Source organism: Puma concolor, chromosome C2 (genome assembly GCF_028749965.1).
Source record: "Puma concolor isolate L17-30 chromosome C2, mPumCon1.1.hap2, whole genome shotgun sequence".
NCBI lineage: Eukaryota > Metazoa > Chordata > Mammalia > Carnivora > Felidae > Puma > Puma concolor.
The window spans coordinates 24,667,047-24,694,917 of NC_141675.1; the positions used below are offsets into that span (position 1 = coordinate 24,667,047).

General features: G+C 46.1%; 1 protein-coding gene across 12 annotated transcripts in view; it reads left to right on the plus strand.

Moving 5' to 3' along the window:
* The window catches only part of TBC1D5 (TBC1 domain family member 5), a 541,949-nt gene extending 514,910 nt beyond the window's left edge, over positions 1-27,039 (plus strand). For all 12 annotated transcript variants that reach the window (XM_086674222.1, XM_086674224.1, XM_086674223.1 and 9 more), the window contains 4 exons: positions 1,942-2,041; positions 15,967-16,046; positions 16,870-17,025; positions 22,960-27,039. In XM_086674222.1, the coding sequence (XP_086530348.1) occupies positions 1,942-2,041; positions 15,967-16,046; positions 16,870-17,025; positions 22,960-23,262 (639 nt within the window). In that variant the 3' untranslated portion in view covers positions 23,263-27,039. The remainder of the gene's footprint in view (positions 1-1,941; positions 2,042-15,966; positions 16,047-16,869; positions 17,026-22,959) is intronic.
* The last annotated feature ends 832 nt before the right edge of the window (positions 27,040-27,871 follow it).

Below are 27,871 nucleotides of genomic sequence, written 5' to 3' on the forward strand. Positions count from 1 at the left end.
GGAGCCATTTTGATTTTTAGTTCTTATTGTTTAAGAAATACATTTTCTAAAGCTCTAGCTGCCATAGATGGTGATTCTTCTGATGGATCTGGGCTAAATAAACTGAAAACCTTCTGGAAAGGATTCACCATTCTAGATGCCATTAAGAACATTAATGATGCCTAGGAAGAGGTCAAAAGATCAACAGTAACAGGAGTTTGGAAGAAGTAGATTCTAGCACTTATGGATGACTTTGGGAGATTGAAGACTTCAGTGGGCGAAGTCACTGCAGATGTGGTGAAGACAGCAAGAGAACTAGAATGAGAAGTCAGCCTGAAGCTGCGACTGAATGGCTACAATCTCCTGATAAAACTAACGGATGAGGACCTGCTTCTTATGGATAAGCAAAGAAGGTGGTTTCTTGAGATGGAATCTTCTCCTGGTGCAGATGCTGTGAAGATTGTAGAAATGGCAACGAAGGATTTAGAATACCACATAAACTTAGTTGATAAAGCAGCAGCAGGGTTTGAGAGGATTGACTCCAATTTTGAAAGAAGTTCTGTGGGTAAAATGCTATCAAACAGTATCACATGCTGCAGGGAAATTGTTCATGAAAGGAAGAGTCAGTTGATAGGCTTCATTGGTATATTAAGAAATTGTCATAGTCACCTCAGCCTTCAGTAACCACCACCCTGCTCAGTTAGCAGTCATCAGCATGACAGCAAGGGTCTAGACCAGCAATGGCCAGCATTTTTAGCAACAGAGTATTTATTTTATTTTATTTTTAAGTAACCTCGACACCTGACATGGGGCTCGAGCTTACAACCCTGAGATCAAGAGTCGCATGCTCAACCAACTGAGCTAGCCAGGCTTTACATTAAGGTATATATGTTGCTTTTTTAGACATAATGCTGTTGCACACTTAATAGACTACAATATAGTGTAAACATAACTTTTTTTTACATTTATATAAACACAACTTTTATATGCAACTGGGAAACCAAAAAATTCATTTCACTTACTTTATTATGATATTCTCTTTATTGCAGTGCTCTGGAACCAACCCCACAATATCTCTAGGGTATGCCTGTATTCTCTTACTCTGAGAAAAATTCTCTTAATCTTCTAAATTTCCTTGGGAAATTTTTTTGCATGTATGTTTTTTTCCTTAACAAAAACAGAGGTTTTTTGTTTTTTTTTTTTTGTTACAGTTAGATTGTCTTTTACAGTTTAGATAATTATTCAACCTAGAGTATATTTTCCTAGAAACAATCAAATAAATAAAATTCTCTAGTGTCATATCAAAAGAGGAAATGTAAGAGCAGCTATTTATGGACTGTAGGGGCAAAACATTTCCAAGTGCTTTGGGAAATCTCACATTTAAAGAGATTATCATTGTCTCTGGTTCCCCAAATGTATGTGAGGAAATGTGATATTTTTGTACCTAGCTGCCTAGGGAGTAGGGTCCACTGAAACACATTTTTTTCTCCCCATTCGTGTGGCTCGGATATTGAAGATATTGTTTGTACTTTTTTTATACCAGGTTGTATGGGTAAACATTTACACATGGCACAAAGCTAGCATTCAGTTAGAAGAAGTCCAGTTTTGTTTTGTTTTTTATTTTTTTTAACGTTTATTTGTTATTGAGAGACAGAGAGAGACAGAACGTGAGCAGGGGAGGGGCAGAGAGAGGAGACACAGAATCTGAAGCAGAATCTGAGCTGTCAGCACAGAGCCCGACGCGGGGCTCAAACTCACAAACCGCCGAGATCACGACCGGAGCGGAAGTCGGTCACTTAACCGACTGAGCCACCCAGGCGCCCCGAAGTCCAGTTTTATTTTTTAACACTGTACCATTTCTCTTATTTTGTGCCTCGATAAAATCATCCAAATCACTTGGAAAACTGTGGGGATTTTACTAAATTTTAAAATTTTTCCATATCTTTACCCCTTTCATTTTAGGAAGAAGAATTAGAAGCCCAGATTTCCTTCCTTCAAGGACAATTAAATGACCTGGATGCCATGTGCAAATACTGTGCGAAGGTGATGGACACCCATCTTGGTGAGTGAGCTGCTTTGTCCCCGGGAGTGATGATGGTCATAACAACAGTATCCACTTGGCCCTGTGTTGAGCTTTTCATGTGAATTATCTCATTAATTCTCACAGCAGCACTGTGGGAGAGCTACTGTTACTATCAACATTGTACAAGTGAGGAGACTGAAGCCCAGAAAGATTAATAAAATTTCCCAGGATCATAGTACTAGTAAGTGGAGTACAAATTCAAAATCAAGCAGTTTGACTATAGATTTCAATTCTTAAGTGCTACACTGCCCTTTATAAATATTTGTCTACATCAAACCAAAAAGAAATGTTGACCTTTCAAGGTCAAGTGGTCAGCTCTACTGTTGTGCCAACCTATCTGTAATTACTATTGTGATTATTATTTTGACAGTGCTTTATTTTTTAAATACATAGGCTTTTTTTTTAATGTTTATTTATTTTTGAGAGAGAGAGAGACAGAGTGGGAGTGGGAGAGGAGCAGAGAGAGAGGGAGACAGAGTATTTGAAGTAAGCTCCAGGCTCCAAGCTGTCAGCACAGAGCCCGACGTGGGACTCGAACTCACGGATCACAAGATCATGACCTGAACCAAAGTCAGATGCTTAAGCGACTGAGCCACCCAGGCACCCCTTAAATACATGTTTTTAACCACCAGCCTGAAATGCACGTCAGGACCACATGACCTTTTCTTACTTCTGACTGTGCTTATATTCTAAGAAATGTCCTAGTTTGAAGTTCAGTTTATATGTGAGTCCTACATATGTCACATTAGAAAGTCTTCAGGCATTACTCTCTACATTTGTAAAAGTTCTGTATTTTGTAATAGAAATGGTCTCTGGTGGAATCACATATGTTTTGCTTCAGTAACTGTGCTGCTTGCGAAACTTCATAATGCATACTATTACTGGTTTTCAGTTCTCTTACAGACATCCTTTTTCTGTCCGTTATCTTCTTTCTCCAGTGTCTAGCATCTGTAGTTTGGGAACAAATTAGGAAAATAAGACTTATACTCTGATAGACGTAGCCAATATGCTGCTGTGTAAGTGTGGACAAATGACAATACCAATTACTATAAGGTATCAGGATGCATCCCAGTTGTGAGGGGAAATCGAAGAGAATCCACCAAGGCAGAGGTCCTAGGAGTGGGCCATCCCTGGAGCCTTCCCTGAAGGTGGACTTTACCTTGGGCTCCATTGACTCCTCAGCCTATTCATGAGTTCACTTGCATGTGGCCCAAACAGCTGTCATTTAGGTGTAGCCTAAACCGTACTGGCCTCTAGCAAGTAATGTTCCCTTACAGATTTGGAGAGGTGCTTGACCTCAGTGGCTGGTTGTCCGCCAGTGTCTTACAAGGCAGCTGGCTGGGCCCTGTTCCATCATCAGCCTTATTTCTCCTCTCTCGACCACTCTTCTCCTTTAGAGAAAGAGCTCAAGAGGGAGAAACAACAGGGGAAGCCCTGGCAGGTGATCAAAAGGGTAGTACCCCTGATCACAGTAAGAAATGTTACCCTTGTCACATCTGGTCCACCCCTGTCGAAACGATTTATTTATATGCTTCATGATGATCATCTTTAAAAATGCATATAGAACTAAGTTTATGTGAATCTCATAGCATCCCACTATAAATGCATCAAAAAGAAGTCATTAAGAGAGATACAGTTTATATATAAATAATATATATTATATAACTAATTGTAGTTTACTTAAATATAATTTTTAATTTTAAAGCAAGTGTGTGGGGAGTTGGGGGGAGGGGGGCATGTGTGTTTGTGTATGTTTGTTTCTCTGGCTGTGTGGGTGACCTTTGTAGTGCTTGATTTTGGTTTTGACCAAAGTAGGAGAACAAAGAAGTGACTGAGAGAAAGATGTACTGGAACTCTAGAAAATCCTGTTAGGAAATCTCTAGGTTGTTTGGTCCACATAGCAGCTTTTCAAGCAGCTTTACTTAAGCCTAAGAATTTTTAAAGAGCTTTCGCTCTGATTTTGGTCTTTCAGGCAGCTCTGTAAGAGTATTTTCTCACTGCATGGGAGGGGGGAGCACTTTAATTAAAGAAAAGCCCATACCAGATGTGAATTTTCAACTAACCACCAAACTAAATTCGTTTCTGTGTGTACGTTTCACTTTCAGCCAGAATCCCCTCATACAGTTGTCAGCTTCTTTTCTCCATATAAATAGCAGGACACTTCATAAAATGGGCTTGAAGGTGGGGGGGGGGGGGCGGTGCCTGGGTGGCTCAGCCAGTTAAGCGTCTGACTTCAGCTCAGGTGATGATCTCACGGTTCATGAGTTTGAGCCCCGAGTCAGGCTCTGTGCCGACAGCTCAGAGCCTGGAGCCTGCTTCAGATTCTCTGTCTCCCTCTCTCTCTCTGCCCCTCCTCCCCACCTCAAAAATAAGTAAACATTTTAAAAAATGTTTTAAATAGGCTTGAAGGATGCTACAAAGAATTCCTGGCCCCAGGGCCCACAGATGCATTTCTATCCACCTGCCTATTATAACAGTGATTTATTTATTAAAGGGTATGCCTATGTTGTAGGCAATTTTGATTCTAAGCAAAAATTAGAGGAAAACACAAAGATTAATTAAGGGAAACTCTTGATTGGCTCTTTGACTTATTGGACTTCTTTTAAAAATTACTTCAGCACCCTAGTATTTTTTCCATATGATGTTTTCTGTTTTTCCCAATTATTAAAGTAGTACAAAATCGGAACCACTGAAAAACCCATTAGTAAGTGACTGATTATAACTTAGTATAATGCCATCTTATCGAATATTAAAGTACTTTCTTATTAACAAGGAGATGTTCATGCTGTATTATTAAAGGAAAAGATAGGTAGCACAACAGTATATATTTGATGCAAAAATAACCATTAACAGTCATGGCCTGGCTGAAAGGATGATTGTAGGATGACTTTCTGGGAGACCTAGTTTTTATGCCTGGAAGATGCAAGGTGGTCACTGAAAATCTGTAGGTGGCTGAAGTGCAGCTAGCACCTGGGACTTCGTCTTCACGCTCCAGGCAAGAGCCTCGTTCTGAGAGTGGCTGGCGTGGTGTTTGAGAAGGAGAGAGCCCCGTGTGGCGGCAGACAGACACAGGGTTGAGGTCAGACTCGGTCCCTTCTTAGCGCAGCCTGCTTCTGATAGTGTCTTCATGTAGAAAATGGAGATGCAAATATCTACCTTGCCAGTTTGTTGCCAAGACTAATGTGCTTTTAACCCCAGCACAGGGCATGGCCCAAAGTCGGATCTTCAACACAAATTCTCTCCTCTGCCTCATTAACTCTTAACTGTCCCTTCTCAGGGAAGATCATCGAGTCTGTGACCAGAGTGCTGAGTACTGACATGTGCAGGCCCCTACAACTAGTTAGTGGCCGAACTAGGACCAATACCACATTTCCCAACCCCTAACTAAATATTCCCTTGTCAGTGATTCAGAAAGATGCTGGAATTGGGATACGCCAGTCCTTGGGTTAGGTGTGTGAGCTCTTTGGGCAAGAAGAACTTTAATGATGCAGAGTCCTTGACCTGAGCAGCTGGGCCTCCATTATGCACTGGGCCACAGGCTACCAAGGCAGCTCTGAGAACTGCATCAGAAACTATTCTAGGACGTATTTTCTGTATCCTTTCCTAACGTTAATTGTTTTCACCAAGTTCCTTTCATTTCAATAGAATTCCATATCACCCTGCGCTTTCATCATTTCAGTAATTTTAAAACGTCAAGTACAGTTCAAGGCTATTTTTATAACTGACAGAACAAATATAGAGAAAAACATCTCAGTTAAAAATTATATAAAGGCACTTGTTCAAATGGTCCTTTAATTAGAGAGGTAGTAACATTGACAGCTTAGCAGTTACTTCCTTATGGGCCTGGAACCCAAAACTAAAGAAATATTTGTTTTATCAAAACTCTACCAAAATTTTATTACTTCCACATAGTTGAAGCACGTGAATCCAAACACTGAGAGACAGGAATTGAAAATGCATGCATTTATTAAATCTAAACTTTCCTGTCAACTTCAGAAGGCTTGTTGTACGTGTTCATTTTTCTGTTGCTATAGTTACTCCCCTTCCCGTCACCCTGACAGTTGAGTCAAAGGCCATTGACAGTATTAACCTCAGGTGGTTGAGCTCAGGCTATTTTTAGGTTTGCCGTATTTTACTCATAATTGCACGTGGGTGAGCGGCCCACGCTTCTCTGTTCTGTGAGCAGCTGGGCTGAGCTGCTAGCTGTTTACAGGGAGTGTGAGCTGTTCACCCTGCTGGCCCTAAAGGCCCCACCTGCCCACTCCCGGGGGAGGTATTTCCAGTCTCTGTTCGGTATTTAGAAGTGGTTTCCAGCGGCTTGCCCTTTCATTGGTGGCTCATGTAAACAATGGCAGGGTTAAATGCAGTGAATTAAGGGAAGTTGGGTTTCCCAGAGTGCTGTAGCTCCTAGGAGCTTAGAATGTTGAACAGGTGGAAGCTTTAAAAGCCAACTCAGCAGTTCTTCATTGCGAAGATGAGGAAAGCAAGGTCCAGGAAGGATGAGAGGCACACAGCTGGCTTGTGGCACACACGCCATGAGTCTAGACCCAATTTCAGTCCCTGGCTTCTCTTTTACTGACGCTTTGACTAAAGCCAACACTTGAATGGGTAGTTGGATTTCAGATCTTCTGCTGTTTCATTGCACGCATCATTACCGATTTTGCACTTGTCATAATATTTATGTAAGAATTAGCTGTAAGAGGAGGCCAGTTTTGAAAATCAGTTTATTTGCTTCTGCAAGAACTTTATAAATCTCATTTTCTCATGTTTATAAAAACAACTTTCAATGGACGTCTGTGGAAATGTTCAATAAGGCAGTTAACTAATCACATTTGAAAAAAACAGGGAAGGAAAATGTGATCACCAGACAGCTTCCTCTCTGTCAATCACACTGTGATAAAAGTTTTCATTACTATTTTAAGAATTTTAAATGCTGCATTTAATTGTGGGCAGCATAGTCCTCTGTAGAAGGAGAAGATACCTTCCCTTGAGAATCTTGTTAAAAAGACAGATTCTTATTCAGTAGGTCTGATATGGGACCTGAGGTTCAGCATTTCTAACAGCCCCCAGATGACCGGATGTTATTGGCCCATGAAAGTCTTCAAGCAGCAAAGAGCAAAAGAACTTAAAATTATGTGGGCAGAATTAAATTAATATATTCATAATCCTATTGATGTGTTCACAACTCCACCCTTCAGGCACATGTACAGCTAAATTCTGTGGGCAGACAGCACACAGCCTCCCCTGGTATTCTCTGGTAGCTTTCAATCATGTGAAATTCAGTTCTCTTTTTAGCCTCTTTGAACTTGTTCTACTCTAGTAGTGAAAGGCTCTTCCCACCCACCCCCTACACCCCCCACTCCAATTTTATTATCACAAGACTTGGAACAATTGGTCAAAATCTAACTTGTACCAACCCTGTGCCTATTTAGAAAAACTCTGCAAACTATACACTGTCTTACCCTTTCCCAGGCTAAGATACCACAACTCTGATCCCATGGCTTCAGTATAGACTGTCCCATCTTCTATCATTTTGCTTTCCACTTGCTGGCTGTCTCCCATTTTCCCATGTGTTTTTCCACAGGAGGACCCACACTGAATATCTTTCCTTCTCTGTCTTTTTAAAAATATAGTTTCCAAATCCTTCATCTTTCTCAAACTGTCTGACTGCATAGCCCATTCACAGCCCTCCATACCAGGCTGCCTCTCTGTCCTCCAATCCCAGCCGTCTCCAGCTAATGACCCAACAGGCAAAAGACTTGTCCACCCTATCTTGTGGAAACAGGCTTGCTGCTGATTGCTTGAAAGCTCAAGGACTCTGTGGCCACCATAAGCATCTCACACTAAGCATAGAGCTTGTGAGCAGGGAAAGTGAAACCCAAGTTAAGAAGGCTAATGTTCATTGCCTTAGGCCATGTTTAAATCCCTACTGAGTAGTAGCACTCAACTTTGACTACTGACTTTCCTCCTGTCAGGAAAACTTTCATGGCCTCAAATTCACCAAAAAAAGTATTTCCATCTTAAACCTAGTTCACGGGATCTTATTTGACTAAATGATGTGATTTGAGGACAGTCTTGGTCAAACTGCCCTCCTCTCTCATTGCTTCCAAATGAGAGGGTCCAATGGCAGAACCCTAGGGTATTTCCTTTTAGTAAAGGAAATTTCCTTTTAGTCCTGGCCATGTTTCTGCTTTTATTTTTAGAAGCATGTCTTCTGGAAAAGGCATCTAACCATTACTAGAGCTTAGAGACCTTTTAAGTTTAAAAATATATGTAAAGTGTCTTTTCTGGTTGACCCTCAGATGTGGGGTGACCCATATCATGAATATGATAGATTTTGCTGTGAGGAGTCCTACTTCCATGACATTCCCTGGCTGGCAGGGTGGTAAATCCTAAGAGAATAATATGCCAAGTGGTAGAGATGAGTAAAGATTTCTAACTCTGCCCAGTACTCTGTTTACTTGAGAACTATTTATTGTCACCAAAAACTAATGTTAAATGCAGGACACATATTTGCCTAGTCTTACCCTTGGATTTTCCTAACTAAATGCTCCTCTCCCAGTGCTGAGTTTAGGGTCTTCACTCATTCTGACATCTCGATGCAAAATAGGACCCTTGATTATATTTTCTGTGCGGTCTGCTTTTGTTTTTTAAGAAAATATTGAGCATGAAGTGCCTTACTTAGCTCTTAAGAAATCGTCAGTGAAAGTTATTTCCCTTCATCTGCCCCTACCATTTCTCAGTCTGAGATCTGGTTGATCATGTTCGTATCCCTTAATTCTTCACCTGAGAAATATCTCACCTACGTCTATTCCTCAGAACATAAAAATCAGCTCGCTTGCTGGCAGGAAAGCCCTGTATTGTTCATTCAGCCAATATTTATGAAGTACCTGCTTTCTGATGTGAAAATACGTCCTGGGAGAAGTAGATTGGGGTAGGGTGAAGTGGAGGAGTGGTATTCTAATTGAGCTCGGTGCTCAATGGAAGACGTGTGTAAAGCTTCAAAGTAGGGAGAGAGAGCAAGCCAAGGAGAATATACCTCGTTAGAAATACCTAAAGTGACACACAGCTTCACATGAAACCACGGTCCTCCCAGAGCACCAGTGATTTCACAAACATGGGCAGGGACCCATGGGGTCCTAAAGTAATACAGATATAGTGAACAGACTACCATATTGGGAACCAAAGGACCTTGCATCCAGGATTCGCCACATAGAACTGTGCAGTTTCAGAAGACTTTTAGCCTCTGAGCCTAGTTTAAGATTACAGTTCCAAGAGTAAAAGATGAAGCAAGGGAGAGTCTAACAACTGGATGCTTGCAGAGGGAAGACTGTTTATAGGCAGCCAATGCTTAAACACAGTTTTAAGGTGGACTTTGAAGAAAAAGGAAGGTGTGTTGTTGTAAGGAGACTAGGAGGGTTTTCTAGAAGGGGAATGGCATTTGCAGAGACATGCAAATGCAAATGATCTGTTAAAGGATGAATTTGACACCTGTAGTCTTCTACTAAACCCGCCTTCTCCCAAGATGTGGACACCCATGGCACACACTCTGTCATTTGTCAGCAGTGCAGCCAAACCCAGTAGTGACAAATTACAGGTCTGCCCCCCTCCTTGACCCATCACCACCTCTTAAACCACTACCACTCTGAGCACACATGTGACCCTAGATCAACCCTACATGCGACCCCTCTATTTTGTAATAGCCTGCATATTTCCTGGAGTCTGGACAGTCCTTTATATGAGATTGTCTGAGGTCAAGGTAGCTAAATCTCTATCAGAGATGAGAGAACCACAAAGAACAGAATCCACTTATATGGGTATTTAAGGTAATGGAAAAGGGAAACATACTAACCAATAATAGTAATAGTGACCAATGTGTTTGAAGCGGACCATTTTGGTGATCCCATGTAACTAATCTCTCCAGCAACCCTCTGAGATACGTACTGCCCCCATTACCAATGGATTTACACAGATCTCTGCCTAAGGTCATCAAAGTTCAAGGTGTTTAATGCTAGGACCAGTGCTCCAGAAAGTTCTGACAGAAATGATACAGCAGTCTGTTTTGCATGTAGGTGACTTCCTGTCCTGCCGGCTGACCTCACTTAGGTCAGTTCCACCGCCAAATAAAGGGCACTGACATCAGAAGGCAATCAAGTCAGTGGCAAGACCCCATCCTATGCCTCTTCATATCTCTCTCTGGCCCTTCCATCAGTGCCGTGTATGGAAGTGTGGGAGAGCTGAGGAGTCCAGATGACGTAGAATCTAGTCCTTGCTGTACACTTCCCTGTCATGAGACCTCAGATAATGGACCGGGGATTGCTAAGCTTGGCTCCCTTTTCTGTAATAGGATGACAGTCCTCATCTAGAATGGTTGTTGGGATAGTCAGATGAGGTAACGTGGCCATGTCGAAATGAAAGGAACACTGTCCTGAGCTTCTACGGTGGGCAACATACTGTGCTAATGTGTTTACTCTTCATCGTAATCCTTTGAGAAAAGTTCTGGTATTACCCTCCGGCATAAGGAAGCTAAGTTCCACCTCCACTGTAGATAGATATTAGTTCTGTTTTGTCCCCTTTCCACTCCCCTTCTTAATGAGCTTACGTTACCTTTTGTCCCAGCGTTCAAATGAAAACACGTTTATTCTAGCAGTGAAGACAAAGGGTTTTTAAGAAATTGAAAAAGTAGTTTGTGTGCCGCTTCCACTCCTGTTACAGTCAGAGATCTATTTCCGTGACGTTGACATCTCTTTAGATACAGTGGAGTCACCATGGAACTCTTACGTTGATGAGATTTTTGGGTAATTTTCACAGAAGTAGTTATGTGAGATTTTCCCCCTTTAGTTTCAGTGCTCCAGCATTTATACTTTATAAAACTTAAGTAGAAGGAGATTGCAAAGAACATAAACTTCCTTCTACACAGAAACAAAAAGAAAGAGACTTTATCTCATCACTTATTCTGCCTCTTGCTATAAGGAAAAATGTGCGTTACTATTTTACTATTTTAAAGCATGAGGAAAACATCATTATGTTTTTCCATTTTTGCATGTAGATGCAACTGAAAGCAGATTTGTTACTGAGAAGTTGTATATTAATAGAATGCTCATAAATGCTACCTTAAATCAATGTATGGTAGAACTAATGCGGCAAAGGATTGACATGGCCAGTACTTTGTTGTTAGTAAAGTCAAAATTCCTGCATTCAAAAATTTTAAGTCTCCAGAGGTGCCCTTTGTTTTAATTTGGATTTCTGTGCCCTGGATTCCTTAAAGTGAGACTAGTGAGGTTTTACAGCAGAGGCTTATCATGAAAATTAAATGAAAAAATTAAATTATAGTGAGGTTTTATAGCAGAGGTTAATCCTTAAAATTAAATGAACATTATATACATGTGTGGGTTTTCAGGGCAGAAGGTTTTGGTTTTCATCAGATTCTAAAAGGTGATCTTTGATCCTGTCCAAAAAAATAAGGCTGAAAAGTTTCTGGGAAAGGGTATGCTGCTGAAGATAGTAAGGCTCTGGGCTCTTCTCCCACCCTGGGAGTGCCCTTGGCTCGCCTCACTGCACAGCAGGCCAGAGCCAGCCTGGAACTTGAAGTTGTACTCTGCGTGCAGGAGAGGATTGGTGGGGCTGTCTCAGCCCCCTTTCAGTAAAGGAACTGGACGGCTTATATTCTGTGTAAGAGGGAAGAGTTTAGCTGCCATACCAGGTCGAATAGTGTTTCCTCCCCATTCCATGTCCATCTGGAACTTGTGAATGTGACCTTTTGGTAAATAGGGTCTTTACAAGATATAATTACATTGACATGAGGTAAGACTTGATTAATCCAGTGACTGGTGTCCTTATTAAAAGAGGGGATTTTGAACACAAACATAGAGAGAGAATGCCATGTAATGATGGAGACAAAGCCAAGGGATGCCAAGGATTGTCAACAACCTCCAGAGGCAAAGAAGAGTGCTTCCCTAGAACTTCCAGGGGACACGGCCCTGCCGACACCTTGACCCCAGACTATACAGCTTTCAGAACTGAGAATAAATTTCTGTTGTTTAAAAAAATTTTTTTTACATTTATTTATTTTTGAGAGACAGAGAGTGGGGGAGGGGCAGAGAGAGAGGGAGACACAGAATCCGAAGCAGGCTCCAGGCTCTGAGTTTCAGCAGAGAGCCTGAAGCGGGGTTCGAACCCACAGACCGTGAGATCATGACCTGAGCCGAAGTCGGATGCTCAACCGACTAAGCCACCCAGGCGCCCCAAATCTCTGTTGTTTTAAACCACCCAGTTTGTAGTACCTTGAGACTAATAGAGCTGCTAATAACATAATCCCAAAAGCAGTAGAATAAACACATCAGGAGGTTATTACTATTTTTTTCATAACTAAAAGAAGCCCAGAGGTGGGCAGTCCAAGCAGGTGTAGCAACTCCGTGATGTGCCCAGGGCCCCAGACTTCCTCTGGTTCATCACCCACACTCCTTGCAAGCTGACTTGTGGAGCTCCTGCCAGCATTTCAGCAGGGAAAGTGGGAAGAGTAGAGGCCCAAAAGCCACAGACTGAGTCAGACCCAATGAGGAGATTCCCAGAAGCTCCATCTGGGGACTTACACCTCATTGGCCAAAGCTGTGTCACATGACCCACCTCGGCTGTGAGGGAAGGGGCACAGGGTGCTGCCCTGAGTGTGATCTGGTGAGGATCTTGGTGAGGAAGGAGTAGAGGGTGGGGCTGGGGGGTGGCCCACACACAGCTCTGCCACCTCTAGACCCAGGAGATGGTACCGTAGGGGGCACCTAGGCTTGTTGGCTGTTCATGCTTTTAAGCAAGCAAGAGCACATGGGATAAAGTGGCCTTTAGATCATGGGGCATCATTGTCACTTAGACCTGCAATGAAAAACAAGGGGCCTCTCCTCTTCCACCTTCACCGCCACTCCCCTCTTCAGCCTGCCCACTGCGAACACCACCACCACTCAGATGTATGGGTTTGTGGCGTCCAGGAGGGCACATTGGGAGCACTTGCTTCCTGAGATTTTCAGGCAATATGGCCAGTATGGTTTTGTAAGATGTCAGGTAGATACCGCTACTTCTGTACTGGGGTGATAGATCATATATTTAAACTCGGTACAGAAACCTCACTCTGGAGGTCCATTCCCACCAGTGGCAGAGTCCAAGGCTTAAGTCTGCCACTTAAAGGCAACTTTGTCTCTTACAAGTTAGCCATCTCAGCTGAACAGATGCCCCCAGTTAGAGTGTCTCCGCTTTGTCTCTTCTCCCTGCCAGGATGATGTCAGGGCTCTAGGATGGCTCACGTGTCTCTTTGGTCTTTGAGGAAGGATCTCTGGGTGCCCTCTGCGTCTTTGCTCGCCTCTAAGGAGATATCGGTTCCTGCATAGCTACCGGCCTCTGTCCCCACTGAAGCCATTGACCGATTGCCCTGCTAGCCTGTAGCCTGTGACCCTAAAGGCCTTCGGCTGTGTTGCCGCTGACCATGGGCCCCACATTACACTGGAGGCAGGAGCCGGGCACCTTGGCCAAACCTTTTGATTCAGGATATGTTCCACAGAAGACCGTCAAAGGGGCAGGCAGGAGCTGAAGATCGAGCTGGGGCAGCAGGATACATCACATTTGCTTTCTGCACGTTTCCTCTTTTCATGGTCCCCTGATCCGGCCTCCAGTGGCCTCCTCTCCAAGAAGCCTCCCGTGCTTCTTCCAGATGTCCAGATGTCCCTGCATCCATTGGCTGAGCTTCCTCCCAGGGCCCCGGAGTTACTCCCCTGCTGCCCCTGCTTACACAGCAGGAGCTGGGACATCTGCCCCACACTGTGGCTCAGTGTGCAGAGCTTACCGCCCCACCAAACTACCCAGGTGCTACGTGCAACCCGCAGACCCTCAGACCTCTGCCTGAAAACCATGGCATTCGTAAGAACAGAAGTGACCATATTCAACCCCCTGACAGACCTACGTAACTGCTTCTTGTCAGCTTCCTGCCGTTGGTTGTCGTTGATGTCTTGTTGAGTGGATTCTGCGTTGTTTTTCTGTTGAGAGAGAACAAATTGTTACAGGCTTTTAAGGAAACCAGAAACATTCACTCTCTAATTATATCTATTATTCCATTCCCATTCATCTTGCTTTCTTGTTTTGAAGCAGGCCTTTATATGAGCCAGAAACTACAGTCACGTTTTCTGCATAAATAAAAGCTGCTGTTTTTTTGCTGCGGTGTGTGAGAGGACTTGTCAGCATGGGTTAGAGAGTTATTCCTATTGAAGATTCTAACAAACTGTCAGGCTGGGCCCATGTTGACGGTATCAGTCATTGCCTTTTCCCTTAACTGCAAATATTTTTGGAAATATTTAGCATAGCAGTGTTTTGAAATGCAAGTTCCAAGAGTGTTTTCCCACGTTTGTTCAGTCAGTCAGTCAGGACTTACACTGTACCTGAAAGGTAGGTCTCATGCCAAGGGCCGAGAGGATAGCCCTGAACAAGACAGTCTTGGGGCTTGTATTCCGTTGGGGGAGGTGGACAATAGACACGCCAGCAAATGCATGTGAGAATGCCAGATGGTGACAGGTGCTTCGTGAAAGTACAGGAAAAGAGATGATGTGGCAGCGGCCAGAGGCTCTGTGACCCGGGCTCCCTTAGTTTGGATGGGCAGGAAGGCTGCTCTGAAGAGGCATCATGGGACCCGAGTTGAACAGTGAGGAAGAGCTGGTCTGCACGGATGTGGGCCCAGCCCCCCAGGGCCAAGAGAGCAGTGTGCCAGCCCTGCCTCCGCTAGCAGTGGGGCAGGGGCGGGCCAGCAGGGAGTGATACACAGCTCTGGTGGCCGTAGGGGGCCAGGCATACAACTGAGGAGTCTCGAGTCGAGACTGAGACCGCTCTACTGAGTGAGTGACTAAGCATGGGCCTTATAAGGCCCGTGCGTATAAGTAGGTGTGATTTAAGGCCACAAAATAAGCAAGTAGATGTTAGTGGAGGGTAAGCCTACTTATTGTCATGATTCTCCGACTGGTGTGCATGTTGGTATCCTCTTTAAAGTGTGTTTTAGTTGCCCTTCACCCCACACATTCTCCTGCCTAGCCCCGGTGGGGGGGAAAGTGTGGGAGGGCCCTTCCTCCTCCCCTGTTCTCTCCTGAGAACCCCGGCTCAGGCCCACCAGCAACAGGGCCGTGTGCGTCCCTTAGGCGTGTCGTGGGGGAGCGCCGAGGCCCGCTGCATGTTGACCGTGCAGCTCAGTGTGATGCTGAGCCTGGCGGTCACGGCTGACTTGCTGGATCCCCCCCGATCGGGCCTGGGTGAAGGACTTCTCACATGGAGGGTGAGCCTCCTAGAGGACATAGAGAAGTAGCTCCTGTGAAGACCCCGGGTGAAGTCAGGCAAACTCCATAGGCAGTGATGTCCGATGGCAACCTGTGGTGCCGTGAGTTTGTTCTTTTATTCTCACCATTTTGTTGAGTTTACAACATGCTTTACTGTTTAAATCTTTAAAGACGGTGTCTTTACTGACTTCAGTCACCTGGGAGGACCTGGTCTTCAGAGACAGAGGTGAGTTAACCCGATGGAACCATGAGTCAGTGTAGGAAGCTCAGAATGAAACGCTTCCTCCCAGAGGCTGGATGAATGCTCTATAGACTGTTCACATTGTAGGTTAGCAGGAGGTGCCCTGGTCTCTCTGCAGAAGTGAAGACACATTTGTCATCATAAGAACACATTTGTGTCTCGTCGGTGGGAAGGCTGTGCTCACCGGGCTCGGTGCTCCCCTCTGCTCTCCCCCACACCTGCCTCATCTGCACTTTGGCAGAGTGTCCTTGGTGGAAATACTTACTACGAGATTGGACAGAAACATTTCCAAGCAAGTAATGATGTGGCAGCAGATAAGTTATACTCAGGGCATTAGTTATAAAATGGCATTCTTCTATTTTCAGTAAATATTCAAGATGTGATATTACAAGAAAATTTGGAAAAAGAAGATCAAATTCTGGTTTCTCTGGCAGGATTAAAACAGGTATGTCCATTGATCTGACTTTGTGTCCCGCTGACCATCTTTCAGTGCTTGTTGGGGAGGGCATCCTGTGGAGGGTGGACCATGCACATATTAAAGCCAACATCCCCCCAGCCCCTCATTTCCTCCCAGACAGAGCCCATCCTGAACCGCCACCTTTTTACACCTCGTGCTCCTACGAGTGATTATGTCTGACTGGCTTGTAGCCCAAGCTACTTTTCCATTCTCACCCTTGCTTCTTCCTCATACCAAAGCCATTCAGTTGGTTCCTCACCCAGAGCTGGTGTTGCCTGGTCCGGCAGCATGTTCAGTTGTTTACCCGTAAACACATGCTGTCCTCGGAGCGCAAGCCACCCACGGCAGGCCTCAGACCCACAAGGACCACACTCACCCAACCCTTGGAGGGCTGAGTGGAACATACGCGTTAATGAAAAGAGCGTGCTGCTCTCAGAGCCGTCTGCCTGTGTTATTAACAGTTCAGCTGGGGTGCAGCCACTTGAGTAGCTAAGGGCCGTTCAGTGGGGCTGAGTGTGTAGGCAAATGGCACTTCCTGCTCTAAGATAACTGCCCAGGATGTGACACCCATGTCTGACCCCATGAGAGCCTGGCCATTAAGACTCTGAAATTTTCCTTGGTCATTAATAAGTCCATGGCTTTGATAGAGTTGGATTTTTTCCTGTTATTCCTTTCTTGTGGTAATATATTCATCATCCTATTAAAAAATGGCCCATGATAAGTCTAGTTTAAAGGTATTAGAGGTTTAGCTAGCATTTCAAAACAAACCCATTCACCTTTTTCATTTATTTTCTTCTTTTTTGAAAAATAGATCAAAGACATTCTAAAAGGTTCCCTGCGTTTCAACCAGAGTCAGCTGGAAGCTGAGGAGAATGAGCAGATCACCATCTCAGATGATCACTACTGCTCCAGTGGCCAGGGCCAAGGCCAAGGCCAGAGCGACCAAACACCTGGGGCCACCAAGCAGGTATAAGAGCTCTGATGAACTGTGTCACATGAACTTGATGGGGGCACATTCATGAGAGTTCTTCAAAGCAAGGAATAATGAAAACTTTGCCAAAGTCATTTCAAATTACCGTGTGTGAAGTTCAGCTGTGAAATACCACGGGTGGCCTGAGCCAGAAGTGCTGTATACAGCTGTGCGAGTTACATACCCTAGTGCCCTACGGGGTACCGTTCACAATGATAACAATTAGGCTGTTATCTCCCACAGTTGTTCAGTATACAACCTACATGCCTGTATGCAGCAGCTTTGGCCTGAACCTCCTACCAGTCCTATTGTGTGACATTAGAAAGCCAGATCTCTGCCTCAGCTATTGGTTACCTCTAGCTGACGCCCCAATTCCCCGTTAGCACAGGAAGTGCAGTTCATTCTTTCCCAGTGCTCTCCTGAGTGTACTTCAGTTGGCTAGACCTTTTTTTTGCCTTCGTGGAGGAGGGCTTCTCATTAATGTCCATCCTCTAAGGGAGAGAGGTCAGCGAAGTCTTCCTGTAAAGGATCAGCTAATTAATATTTTAGGAGTTGTAGGTGACATGTGGTCTATGTCACGTATTTGTTTTTGTATTTGGTGTGTTTGTTTCTTTGTTTTTACAACCTTTAAAAATGTATAAGCTATTCTCAGCTTGAGAGCCATACAAAAACAGGCCATGGACCAAATTTGGCTTATGGGCCATAGTTTGCTGACCCCTGCTCTCAAGGTGTCGACATAGTATATAATTTATTCTAACATAGGAACATAGAATTTTCCAGTGAGAAAGAATCCAAGAAATTCCTCTTGTGCTTAGTCCTGTCTGCTTATTTTACCAGTGAGAAAATGAAGGCCTCAGAGGCGCATAGGCTCAACAGGCATCACGTTTCCAGAACTTCTGTTCCAATCCAGTAGGCTTCTAGCTCCACCATGCTTCCTCACTATACTTTCTCTGACAGGACTAAAAATCCCTAATAATACACTTTTTCATGACTTACAAAGTTTCATCTTGAAAAATGAACATTAGCAAAATCTCATCTAAGGCTCTCTCAAAACCGAACATCCAGATAGTTAGAAATTGTTTTTGTGATGAAAAAACCAAAATGATATGTTAGAATGGGAATTTTTTTCGTTTGAAGAGTACTTTTCAAGGAGAGAGAGGCTTGTGTGGTTCATTTCATTCAGCTTTAAAAAGAAGTTTTCGGGGCGCCTGGGTGGCTCAGTCGGTTGGGCATCCGACTTCGGCGCAGGTCATGATCTCGCGGTCCGTGAGTTCGAGCCCCGCGTCGGGCTCTGTGCTGACGGCTCAGAGCCTGGAGCCTGTTTCAGATTCTGTGTCTCCCTCTCTCTCTGACCTTCCCCCATTCATGCTCTGTCTCTCTCTGTCTCAAAAAATGAATAAACGTTAAAAAAAAAAAAAAAAGGTTTCATAGAGCATTTAGTCTGCATTTTTAGCCACATGAATAGAGCATTAACATTGCAAGTTTAATTTGATTAGTTCCTCCAAATTCTCCTTCCCTAAGCAGATGTTTTTCTTTTTTTTTTTTTTTTTTTTTAATTTTTTTTTTCAACGTTTATTTATTTTTGGGACAGAGAGAGACAGAGCATGAACGGGGGAGGGGCAGAGAGAGAGGGAGACACAGAATCGGAAACAGGCTCCAGGCTCTGAGCCATCAGCCCAGAGCCTGACGCGGGGCTCGAACTCACGGACCGCGAGATCGTGACCTGGCTGAAGTCGGACGCTTAACCGACTGCACCACCCAGGCGCCCCAGCAGATGTTTTTCAATAATCATTTCTTCATTCAAATTTTGTTGAGTTTAGGCTCACCCCCCAACTATTTTTAATTGACAATGTTGTTTTAAAATTTAACATGATTTTTTTATTTGAATGTGTAAAAATATTACAGAAAAAGACCTTTCAAAAGCACTAATGAATTTGCTAAATTGAAAGCTTCTTGATTATACTTTGCCATTGTTACTCCCAGTTTTCATTTTGTAAGAACCTACCTGTTACCGCCATTGCCCCAGCAGAACCCATGTGCACACTCAAGGTGAGCCAGCGTGAGGTGTAGATGGCCCGAAATAGGATATGCCCTTGCTCTGGCAGGGCCACACTCCTGTGCAGCATCCAAGAGACCTGCCTCTGTGTGCGCTTCTAAAACACAGTCAACCCATCCTGTGCCCAGAGACCCCACAGCTGCCTTCTCTGCATCTCTGTTCCTCTGTAGGGTTAAGTGGAATAGAAGAAAAGTGGGAAAAGGGAAAATAGCAGGGCTTTTCTTCTTTGCTCATTCCTGCCGTGGCTTCTTCCCCAAGGATGTTAGCAGTTTATAAAAACAAAAAAAACCCCTGTACTCCTGAAAGAGGTTTTATCTGAGGAAGGAAGAATTAGGGAAGCAGTGCTGTCCTCTTGCCTTCACGGGAGGAAAGGCAAGAGAAATCCCAGATGAAGCAACAGGTCGCATAGAGAGCCAGATGTCTGGAGCCTTGTGCCCCAGTGCCCAGGGATCTGGTCTAGATTCATACAGGAACCACCAGGCTGGAAGTCCTGGCCCAGCATCTTTCCTTAGGAACCTGTGTCTCAAGCCTTGGGATGACTGTCAGGGCTTGGAACTGGCGGACTTACTTTCTTACCCTGTGGGGCCAGGGTGGCAGAGGGGGGCTGGCTCTGGACGGGAACGTGTGGGCCAGGTGGGTGTTCTGAAGGCGTTTTCCCTCCTGCCTCCCAAAGGTGAGCTGAGGGCCTGCTCTGCCAAGTGTTCAGGGTCCTCAGGGTATGGGATGTAGTCCCCGCTGATGAGCTTCCAGTTAGAGGGCCAGAGGCCGGGGCAACAGTGCGAGGCGGACTTTGGAGACATTTTCTGGAGATGTAATCACCACGTCTTGGTGTGTGGTGGGTTGTGCCACAGCTCATTCCTAAGTTGGGAATGAGCTTTGCTTCTTGGTTTAGCACGAAAGTACGTGCAGAGGACAATGCCGAGGGTCAGGCTCACCGCCTTGGGGCAGGTGGCTCAGTGCCCTTCCCCATCAGGAGCTTCAGTAGGGCTTTTCCCTTTTTGGAAATGCACGTGCCTCACTCCCTGCCAGTATGTTGGTTAGTACTGTTCTTTCCATTCGATTCACAAATCTTATCCCCAGCTCTGAAAAGGGCAGATGCAAAATTGTATTCTGTAGAATGGGAAGAGCCACATTCTTCCCCTTCCTCCCAGTCTGTCCTTCACACACTCGTTTGGAAGTTTTTTGGTAAACTTGACTCAACTCCATGGCAGTAGACGGCAGGACCTTGTAGGACTCTAGATTCTTTTCGTCAACCAGCCCACATCATGTGCCTCACTGGTACTTGGGGCCCCTATTTTTATTTGTATGGTCTATATCTGCATTGTCTAAATACAGTAGCTACTAGCCAGATGTCTATCTAAAATTAAATTTAAACTCATTAAGATTAAATGGCTTTAAGTTAAAAATACAGTTCCTCCATCACACTAGCCACCTTTTAAGTACTCAATATCCACCTGTGGCTGGGTGCTTCTATATCAGCATAGAAAGAGCACACTTCTCTTGAACAGCTAGTCCACAGTTGGGCGCACCTGCATCCACCATGTTCCTAAACTCAAGGTAAGAAATGAGGCAGGGCGAGGACAGCAGGTCGGGGTCCGGGGGCTGTATATTGTGCTGGTCCTGGCCAGTTTTAGGCAGGACTGATGGATTGAAACCTCCCGTTGTATAGTATATGCTTGTGTTTAGCAAAAAAAAGAGGATTGTGTAAATGATATAAACAGAACCAGGTAGTAGCAAAGGCTGCTATGGAAATCCAGAAAGAAGGCATCTTTGTGTTTAGAAAAAAGTTCTAGGTAGGAGTCCAGAAGAGTCCAGATCTTTTAATTCGCTTTGTGACAATGGCCAGGCCACCAGGCCTCTGAAATGGGCTTCCTTTTGTGATCTGTAATATAAAGGTGAGGAGGGGTAATAAAAGAAGGTCAGGCCCTGCCAGCTCTGCCGTGCTTTGTCTGAGTCAGTCCATAATTTTTTCTGGGAATGGGAGGCAGGGGGGTAACCCAAGATGAGTACCTTGACTTCACTACTTTCCCAGAAATGTGCCAGATAATTAGAGTGATGGCAGGAACCTCATCTTTACTTCCAGTCACAGGCTTTATAACGTATTTCTCCTCTTCAAAGTCTTGTAATGTATTCACTGTAAGCCAAAGGAGAGTGGGTTGTCGTGGTATTTCTGTAGTCACTCTGAAAATAGGGCCTGCTGTACATGCTCTTTTTATTTTCAAACTAAGATGAGCTCTGCCCGGCAGCGTTCCAGCCACAGACCCTACGTGGGGTGAGAGGTCAAGGTTTTCACAGTTTACCGTGCAGGACAATGGTCACATGAACAGTGTCCACACTTTGGAGGTAGAAGGTTGAAGCTGAGGTCCCACAGCCCAGCCTGCCCTGCACCCCGTGTGCATATATATGCGTGGGAGCACAAGCCCCACTCACGTGTCCCTTCCAGCCTCTCCAAGGGTGGCACCGTCCGACTGGGTACACCTCACAATGGACGGTCTTTCTCTCCCAAACTGCCCTAGTACCAGCTATGATCACCTCCCCTTCTACCAGAGTGCCAGGATCTGTGTGTCTCCTCAGTTTTGTAAGAGTTAATGTGTTGATGGAATGGAAACAGCTTTAAACCTTGAGATGAGGAACTTCAAGACCTGTTGTCTCAAGCCCTGTGATCTCAAGGCTAATTCTGTTTCTGTTCTCCCAATTAAATATCTTAAAGGTGGACAAAGGGTCAGAAGGTAGAGGCACCTGAGCCATTATTTAGCTACTCACCACCCGCGTGTCACCAAGAACATGTAGTTCAGAGAAAGCACTGTCAGTCAAGCCCAGGTTTCCCTTGGAAGTGTTGCCAGCTACCTGTCCAGGCTCTGCCCACAGCCCACCGGTGGCCCAGGCCATACTGGTCTGGAGGCCAGAGGATCGGGTGGCACTTCCAGCCACGGTGCTGTGCGCATGTCGTCAGACCTCAGACTCCCGCCCCAGCCCCCACCCACGCTATGGGAGAGTAGGCGAGGTGCGTGGTCGAGCAGGTGTGGGTACCACACCAGCTTATGTCAGCACTTCTTCCGCCTGGCCAGCTCTGGAACATCCTTGGTCAGGCTGTAGCTTTCCTCACGTCAGGGCGGGCAGGGGCTTCTCCGGGCTTAACCCAAAACCCCTTACTCATGTTCATAGATGTCTGCATTTTTAGTTAAAAACAAACGCTACTCATAATTGCTTAAGAAGAAAGGAAAATCATGGTCAGTAAAGCACTTCTGCCTTTCTACCTTTTGCCATATACTTGGCACTTAACCATTCCTGGTTTTTGTGTTTGCCACCATTGTCCCAGGGGGCCCCTAAGCGCATACCCGGGATGAGCTGGTTATGAGATACATACATTAGGCCCTCCTGAAGCTATTCTTTAAGCCGGTAGTAAAACCACTCCGGATCTGGGCTTACATTAGGGAGCCAATTCTGTGTGATTCATATCCATGCACATGACCTCACTGCACGGTGACCACACACTAGGTCACAGATGCTGTCCTTATCCCCATTTCGCAGATGAGAACATTAAAGCCCGAGGAAGACGAGTGATGTGCACGGCAGGGTGCCACGTGCAGCTGGCAGGGAGTCTGTCTGCAGCCTGCTGGCTGTCTCTTGAGCCGGCTTCTCTCAACTTATCAGGCAGGAGATTTACTCTATTGCCCTGGGAACCCAGCATCCAGCTTCAGGGGAGCTGGCCCCCCGCCACTGGGAAGTACCTGGCCAAACATCGCATCTTTCCAAGGAAGAGCGTCGGGCCAGGGGCCTGAACTTCCATGAAGTGCTCCCAGGGCTACTACTTAGTCCTCTCATTTCACTGGATTCTTCTCTCATCCACCTCTACTTCTGACTCTGCTTCACAGTCCTCTTCAGAAACGCCAGGGCGCACGGACAGAGGGAGCGCAGACGACTTCATCCTGGTCTCCAAAGAAGACGACACGGGCAGCACCAAGGGGTCCTTCTCAGGCCAGGCTCAGCCTCTTCGCACCCTCCGAAGCACCTCTGGGAAAAGCGAGCCCCTGGCCCGCTCCCCTCTGGTGTTCTCTGACCCACTGATGGGCCCAGCCTCAGCTTCCTCCAGCAACCCCAGCTCCAGCCCCGATGAGGACAGCAGCAGCAACAGCAAGGACTCTGGCTTCACCATTGTGAGCCCCCTGGACATCTGACCACAGTGCCCTTGGCTTTCCTTGTAGGGACTGGCCACCCCCCTCAGCGGCCCCAGGGTCTGCCTGAGGCTCCCCCAGCGGAGACCCCTCTGAAACCAACACTTCCTTCCCAGCAGGCCTGTGGCCCTAGCGCAGCCCATCGGAACCCTCCAGAGAGAGGCAGACGGGGCCACAGAGCACACGGACTGATGTTCACCAGAACGTAGACAGGGCTTTCGTGGCCCTTACCTCGTCCCACCCCACCCTTCCTCTGAGGTGGACCTGGGTTAAGTATCCAGGACCATGCTCACTGTCAAAAAAAAGACCAAACCACAATTAGAATCACTTTTCCTCTGTCCTCTTCTCCCCAACTAAGAATTAGGTGTGGCAACTCCTTTAATTATAACTAGAGAAGGAAGAAGAGTTGGTTTCAAATCTTCCCTCCCTCAGAGCATCAGGCGTAGGAAAATCGATTGATATCAAGAAGGCTTTCTCTCTGGAAATCTGTATCTCAGCGTCTTTCATTCCTCCTTTGGGAAGCCATACAGCAGAGCCAAATACAACAGAATGGACTAGAACTGGTAGATTCCAGGCCTGGAAAAAACCCATCACTGACCTTTCAGAAAGTTACAGCGATCTTTAGAAACAGGGTCTAAACTTAGGAATCCTATTTCAGTGTGATGGGAGTTAGATTTTTTTCATTTCTTAAAGAGTACATTTCCAGACCTCAGGCCAGATCGACTCTGGCCATCACTGACCCTCCTCAGACAACTGTATTTCTCCTCTTAGGATCTTTCACAACCAGAAAGCAAGGTCACGTTGAGCCAATCTTTGCTGCACTGATTTCAAAAGTTGTAACAATATTACTTCCTTGAATTGGTAAATGTGACCCTGACTTGTGGGATAAACATCTCTCAGTTTTCTGGTAAAGCCTCTGTAGCTTTGACGCTAGAATACATTTGTCACCTGTCAATTGAGAAGTAAAGGGAAAAACCCAAACTCATTCCCATCCAGAGTCAGGATCTCCCATTGGCCTTAAAGTAGCAGTAACAGGGAACTAGACCTGGAGTCCCTTCTGGGGGAGCACGGCTTCCCGCAGAACATTCCAGATGTCAGGAAGGTGTGGGATTTCTGCACAGCCCTTCCTTGCTGGGAGCCAAGTGTAGGAGCTGCAGGGCCTGGGTTCGGTTGTGCACTGCGTCCCAGGCACCACCGCCGGGGCAGGACCAGGTCTGGCGTGGCTGCGCCTCCCCGGGCTTCAGCACAGGGTGGGGATTTGTGCTTTTCCGTAGGCAGCTTATGGAATCGCGATGGGCAGAAAGCATCACAGGAGCTGTTTGTCTCCTTAAGGAGAAGTCCCTATAGAGGACACTTCCCCTCTCCTGTGCCCAAGCAGGAGTTCTGACAGGAGAGCCACAGTGCCCCTGCCCTGAGGTGACTGGCTCTTAGGGCCTCTCCTCTGAGGATGGTGAGGCCTCTGGGCAGCGGAACCTGTCATGCCCGCGAGCGAAAAGCTAAGTTTGAAAGAATACACACCGTGTACATCCTTCCCACTGCTAACCATGTATCTCTCTACAGACAAACGTGATAATGACCTCATTTCCCACGTGCTCTCGCTCTCCAAAAACTAGTGACGACTCGAGAGTCAGCTACTACAGAGAGGGTTCTAAGTAGCTCAGATTTGCTCTTAACCTCTAGCAGGAAAATCTCTGAACGCGTGAGCTGGAAGAGGAATGACAACCCCGGTTTCGCTCAGATAACAGGGTTGTTGGGCCTTCCATGGTCACTCAAAGATACGCTGATGAGCGTCCTGAGTGTCTGCCCAGCCCCCTGTGGGAGTGACTGAGTAAGTTACTGTGTGTCACCTTGAAGACACTTTGTATGCTCCCAAGGTCCCCATGCAGTGAGTGGCCTTGCAGCTGCACCGGGTTGCCATTATTTTCTCTCCGAGGACCTGGTTTGGGGAGCTGTTGGTGTTTTCGGTTCTAAGGTAAGAAGCCTGGAGCCATCCTCGCCAGGGCTCCAGGACAGTGGCTAGAAAGGGCCACAGAGCTGGCTGTCCCCTCGCAGTGGCGGACAGCCGTCTGCTCGCTTCGAGCATTTCCTTGGCCCTGAGAGCTAGAGTCGTGATAGTCCAGTGTCAGTGGGCACACGGGAGCTGCCAGACAGCCAGCACCCTGACAAGGCTCTAGGCTACCTCCCTGCAGTCGCAGTCGGCTGGGTGTCTACGAGTCACTGAACACCCCCGGCCCGCCAGCACACCAGGGGCAGGTCCTCCGTTCTGTGCTTCCGTGTCTGTGCTACACGGGAAGCGATGGGGTCCCTCAGAGCTGTTGCTTCTGCGGTCCCCAGTGCGCTGCTCCCCCTCAGAGGAAGGAGGCACGAGGGGGAGTGGGACGTGGGCAGTGCCACCCTCCACTTTCCATAGATCCATGGGGTTTGAGAATTGTATTACTCTCTCAGTCGTTTTAAGTGACTTGTTATTTTTCATAGTCGAGCATTGTTTGCATTTTTATTAGTTACAGTGCTATTAAAAGAATGTGTTCCTTCTTTTTTATTATTTTATCAGGTACTTCTGTTTCATTGCACATTTTTTTAAATCCTGAATATATGAAACCTTTTTATTTTTCTTTAACAAATATAATCAGTGGAACCCTCTCATGTTTTGATTATTAGCAGTTAAATAGATTTTATATATGTAAAGCTTAGATGAATTCTGTCATCCACTTTTTTAATATGTGTGTCTGTGTTTCATGCATTCCTCTCTGATCAGTTTGGAAATTTGAGTTAAATTTTCTCTCTGTACATTACATATGAGAGCTACAGATTAGAGAAAGAAAGTCATTATGACTTTGCCTTACCTTTTGTATATGCCAAGGGGTCTTATAACACTTTAAACATTTAATTATACTGGATTCTTCTTCCAAAGGTGATCTCCTGCAAATGCTCACTTCTAACAGCAATCTGGTAAGAAGTAATACCACTGCGGAATAAGTGTGACTAAAAATACACCCGAGGCCTCCCTGTGCTTTGCCTTCTCTGCATCTGACAGAGTTCATTAGTCCTTCGGGTCTGATTGCCCACCGCTAACACGAAGGACTCCTCCACTTTGTCAGAGACGATGAACAAATACAAAACTCAGTGGCAGTTACGTTGTCTCCTAAAGATAGGTAATCTGCCAGAGGTGACTTAAATTTACTATTTTTGTTTTCATTTTATTGTTTACTTAAGAAGTTGCCTCCAGGGGCTGTTACAGAACCAGTGTTGCGGGGAGCAGGGTGAGGGGCGATGCAGGCCCTCCCAGTGGCTGTCCTGTGGAGGCCAGGCCATGCCATCATTCCATCCCCCTCCCCTGCAGGTGCACACCGGTCCCCGCCCCCATGTGTACAGAACAGGGGCTCTGGGGGGCCGTGGGACAGGGAGAGGAGGCCGGGATGAATTAAGGACAGCACCTGGCAAGCCGAGCTTCCTTCTCACGGGCCAAAACCGCTTCCCCACCCCACCCCACCCCCCATGTTACTTTCAAAAGCTCTCTTTTTATAGTGTTGAAAAGAAATCTAAAGTTCCTGTAAACAGGCTTGAGACCACTTTGATGTAAAAGTTGTCATAATAATTTGTCTCATGATGGCACAATTCATTTGACTTATGGAATATCCTGTTGTGCCATTTATATCCTATTGCTTTGTTCTCATTCATCTTTACGCTGTAACTCATACTGATTTAAGAAATGACTTCTCCTTTTGGCAAAGTGATCCCATTAAATACAGTTATAATAAAAGACTAATGTGAAACTGAGAATGTAGCTTGACTTGTTCTGGGTGGGGGACCAGGGCAAGATGCTGAGCAGGCCTGAGTCACAGGACACCAGTCCAGGACATGGCCAGCAGGGCCCCCAGCCCAGCCTCACCCATGTCACTGCATGAGGCACTTCCCTAGGGCTCACGCCTAACTGTGCCAGTCCCTTCTTCCCCAATTTGGGCCCTGCTAGGCCCGCTGCTCCAAGAAGTCATTTAGGGGTGTGGCCCCAACGGCTTGCCCTCCCCTCTGCACCGTCTCCCCTCCACACCAGGTTTGCCCTGGTAGCCTCACTTATGCCCACCTAACACAGGGTTTGATGCAGGGCCACAGTGGGGAGGGCTCCCCCAAGTCTTAACTGACAAACTAGGAAAGGTAAGGGGGATCCTTTTAGCTTAGGTAGAGCCATGAGGCCAGTGATACCTTTGTGCCACTGCCAGGATTTGTGCGTGGGCCCATCCCTGGCCTAGGTCTCTGTCCCAGGCCCAGCCAGCAAGGGACTTTCCCTCCCATGGGTCACAACCCATTCCCCCAAGCAACTTTATTATCCACAGGTTCTGCCATGAAAAAGTTGGAGGGCCCGGCACACTTCTCAGGTGGCTCGTGCTGGTGATGGTGACCAGTGACAGCCACGCACGCTGGCATCCCTCGCTGGCCGCCGGGAGCAGGGACCCTGTGCGGCAGGTATGATGGGGGCTTCACCCGTATCCTCTGGGAAGACCACTTCCGGGCAGCTGGCTCATCCTCCTGCACTACCTACATCTGTGCCTGAGAGCTTTGGGGCCCCATCTCCTGGGAGGGGCTCTGCTCTGGCTGAGGAGCGGTGAGTGCAGGC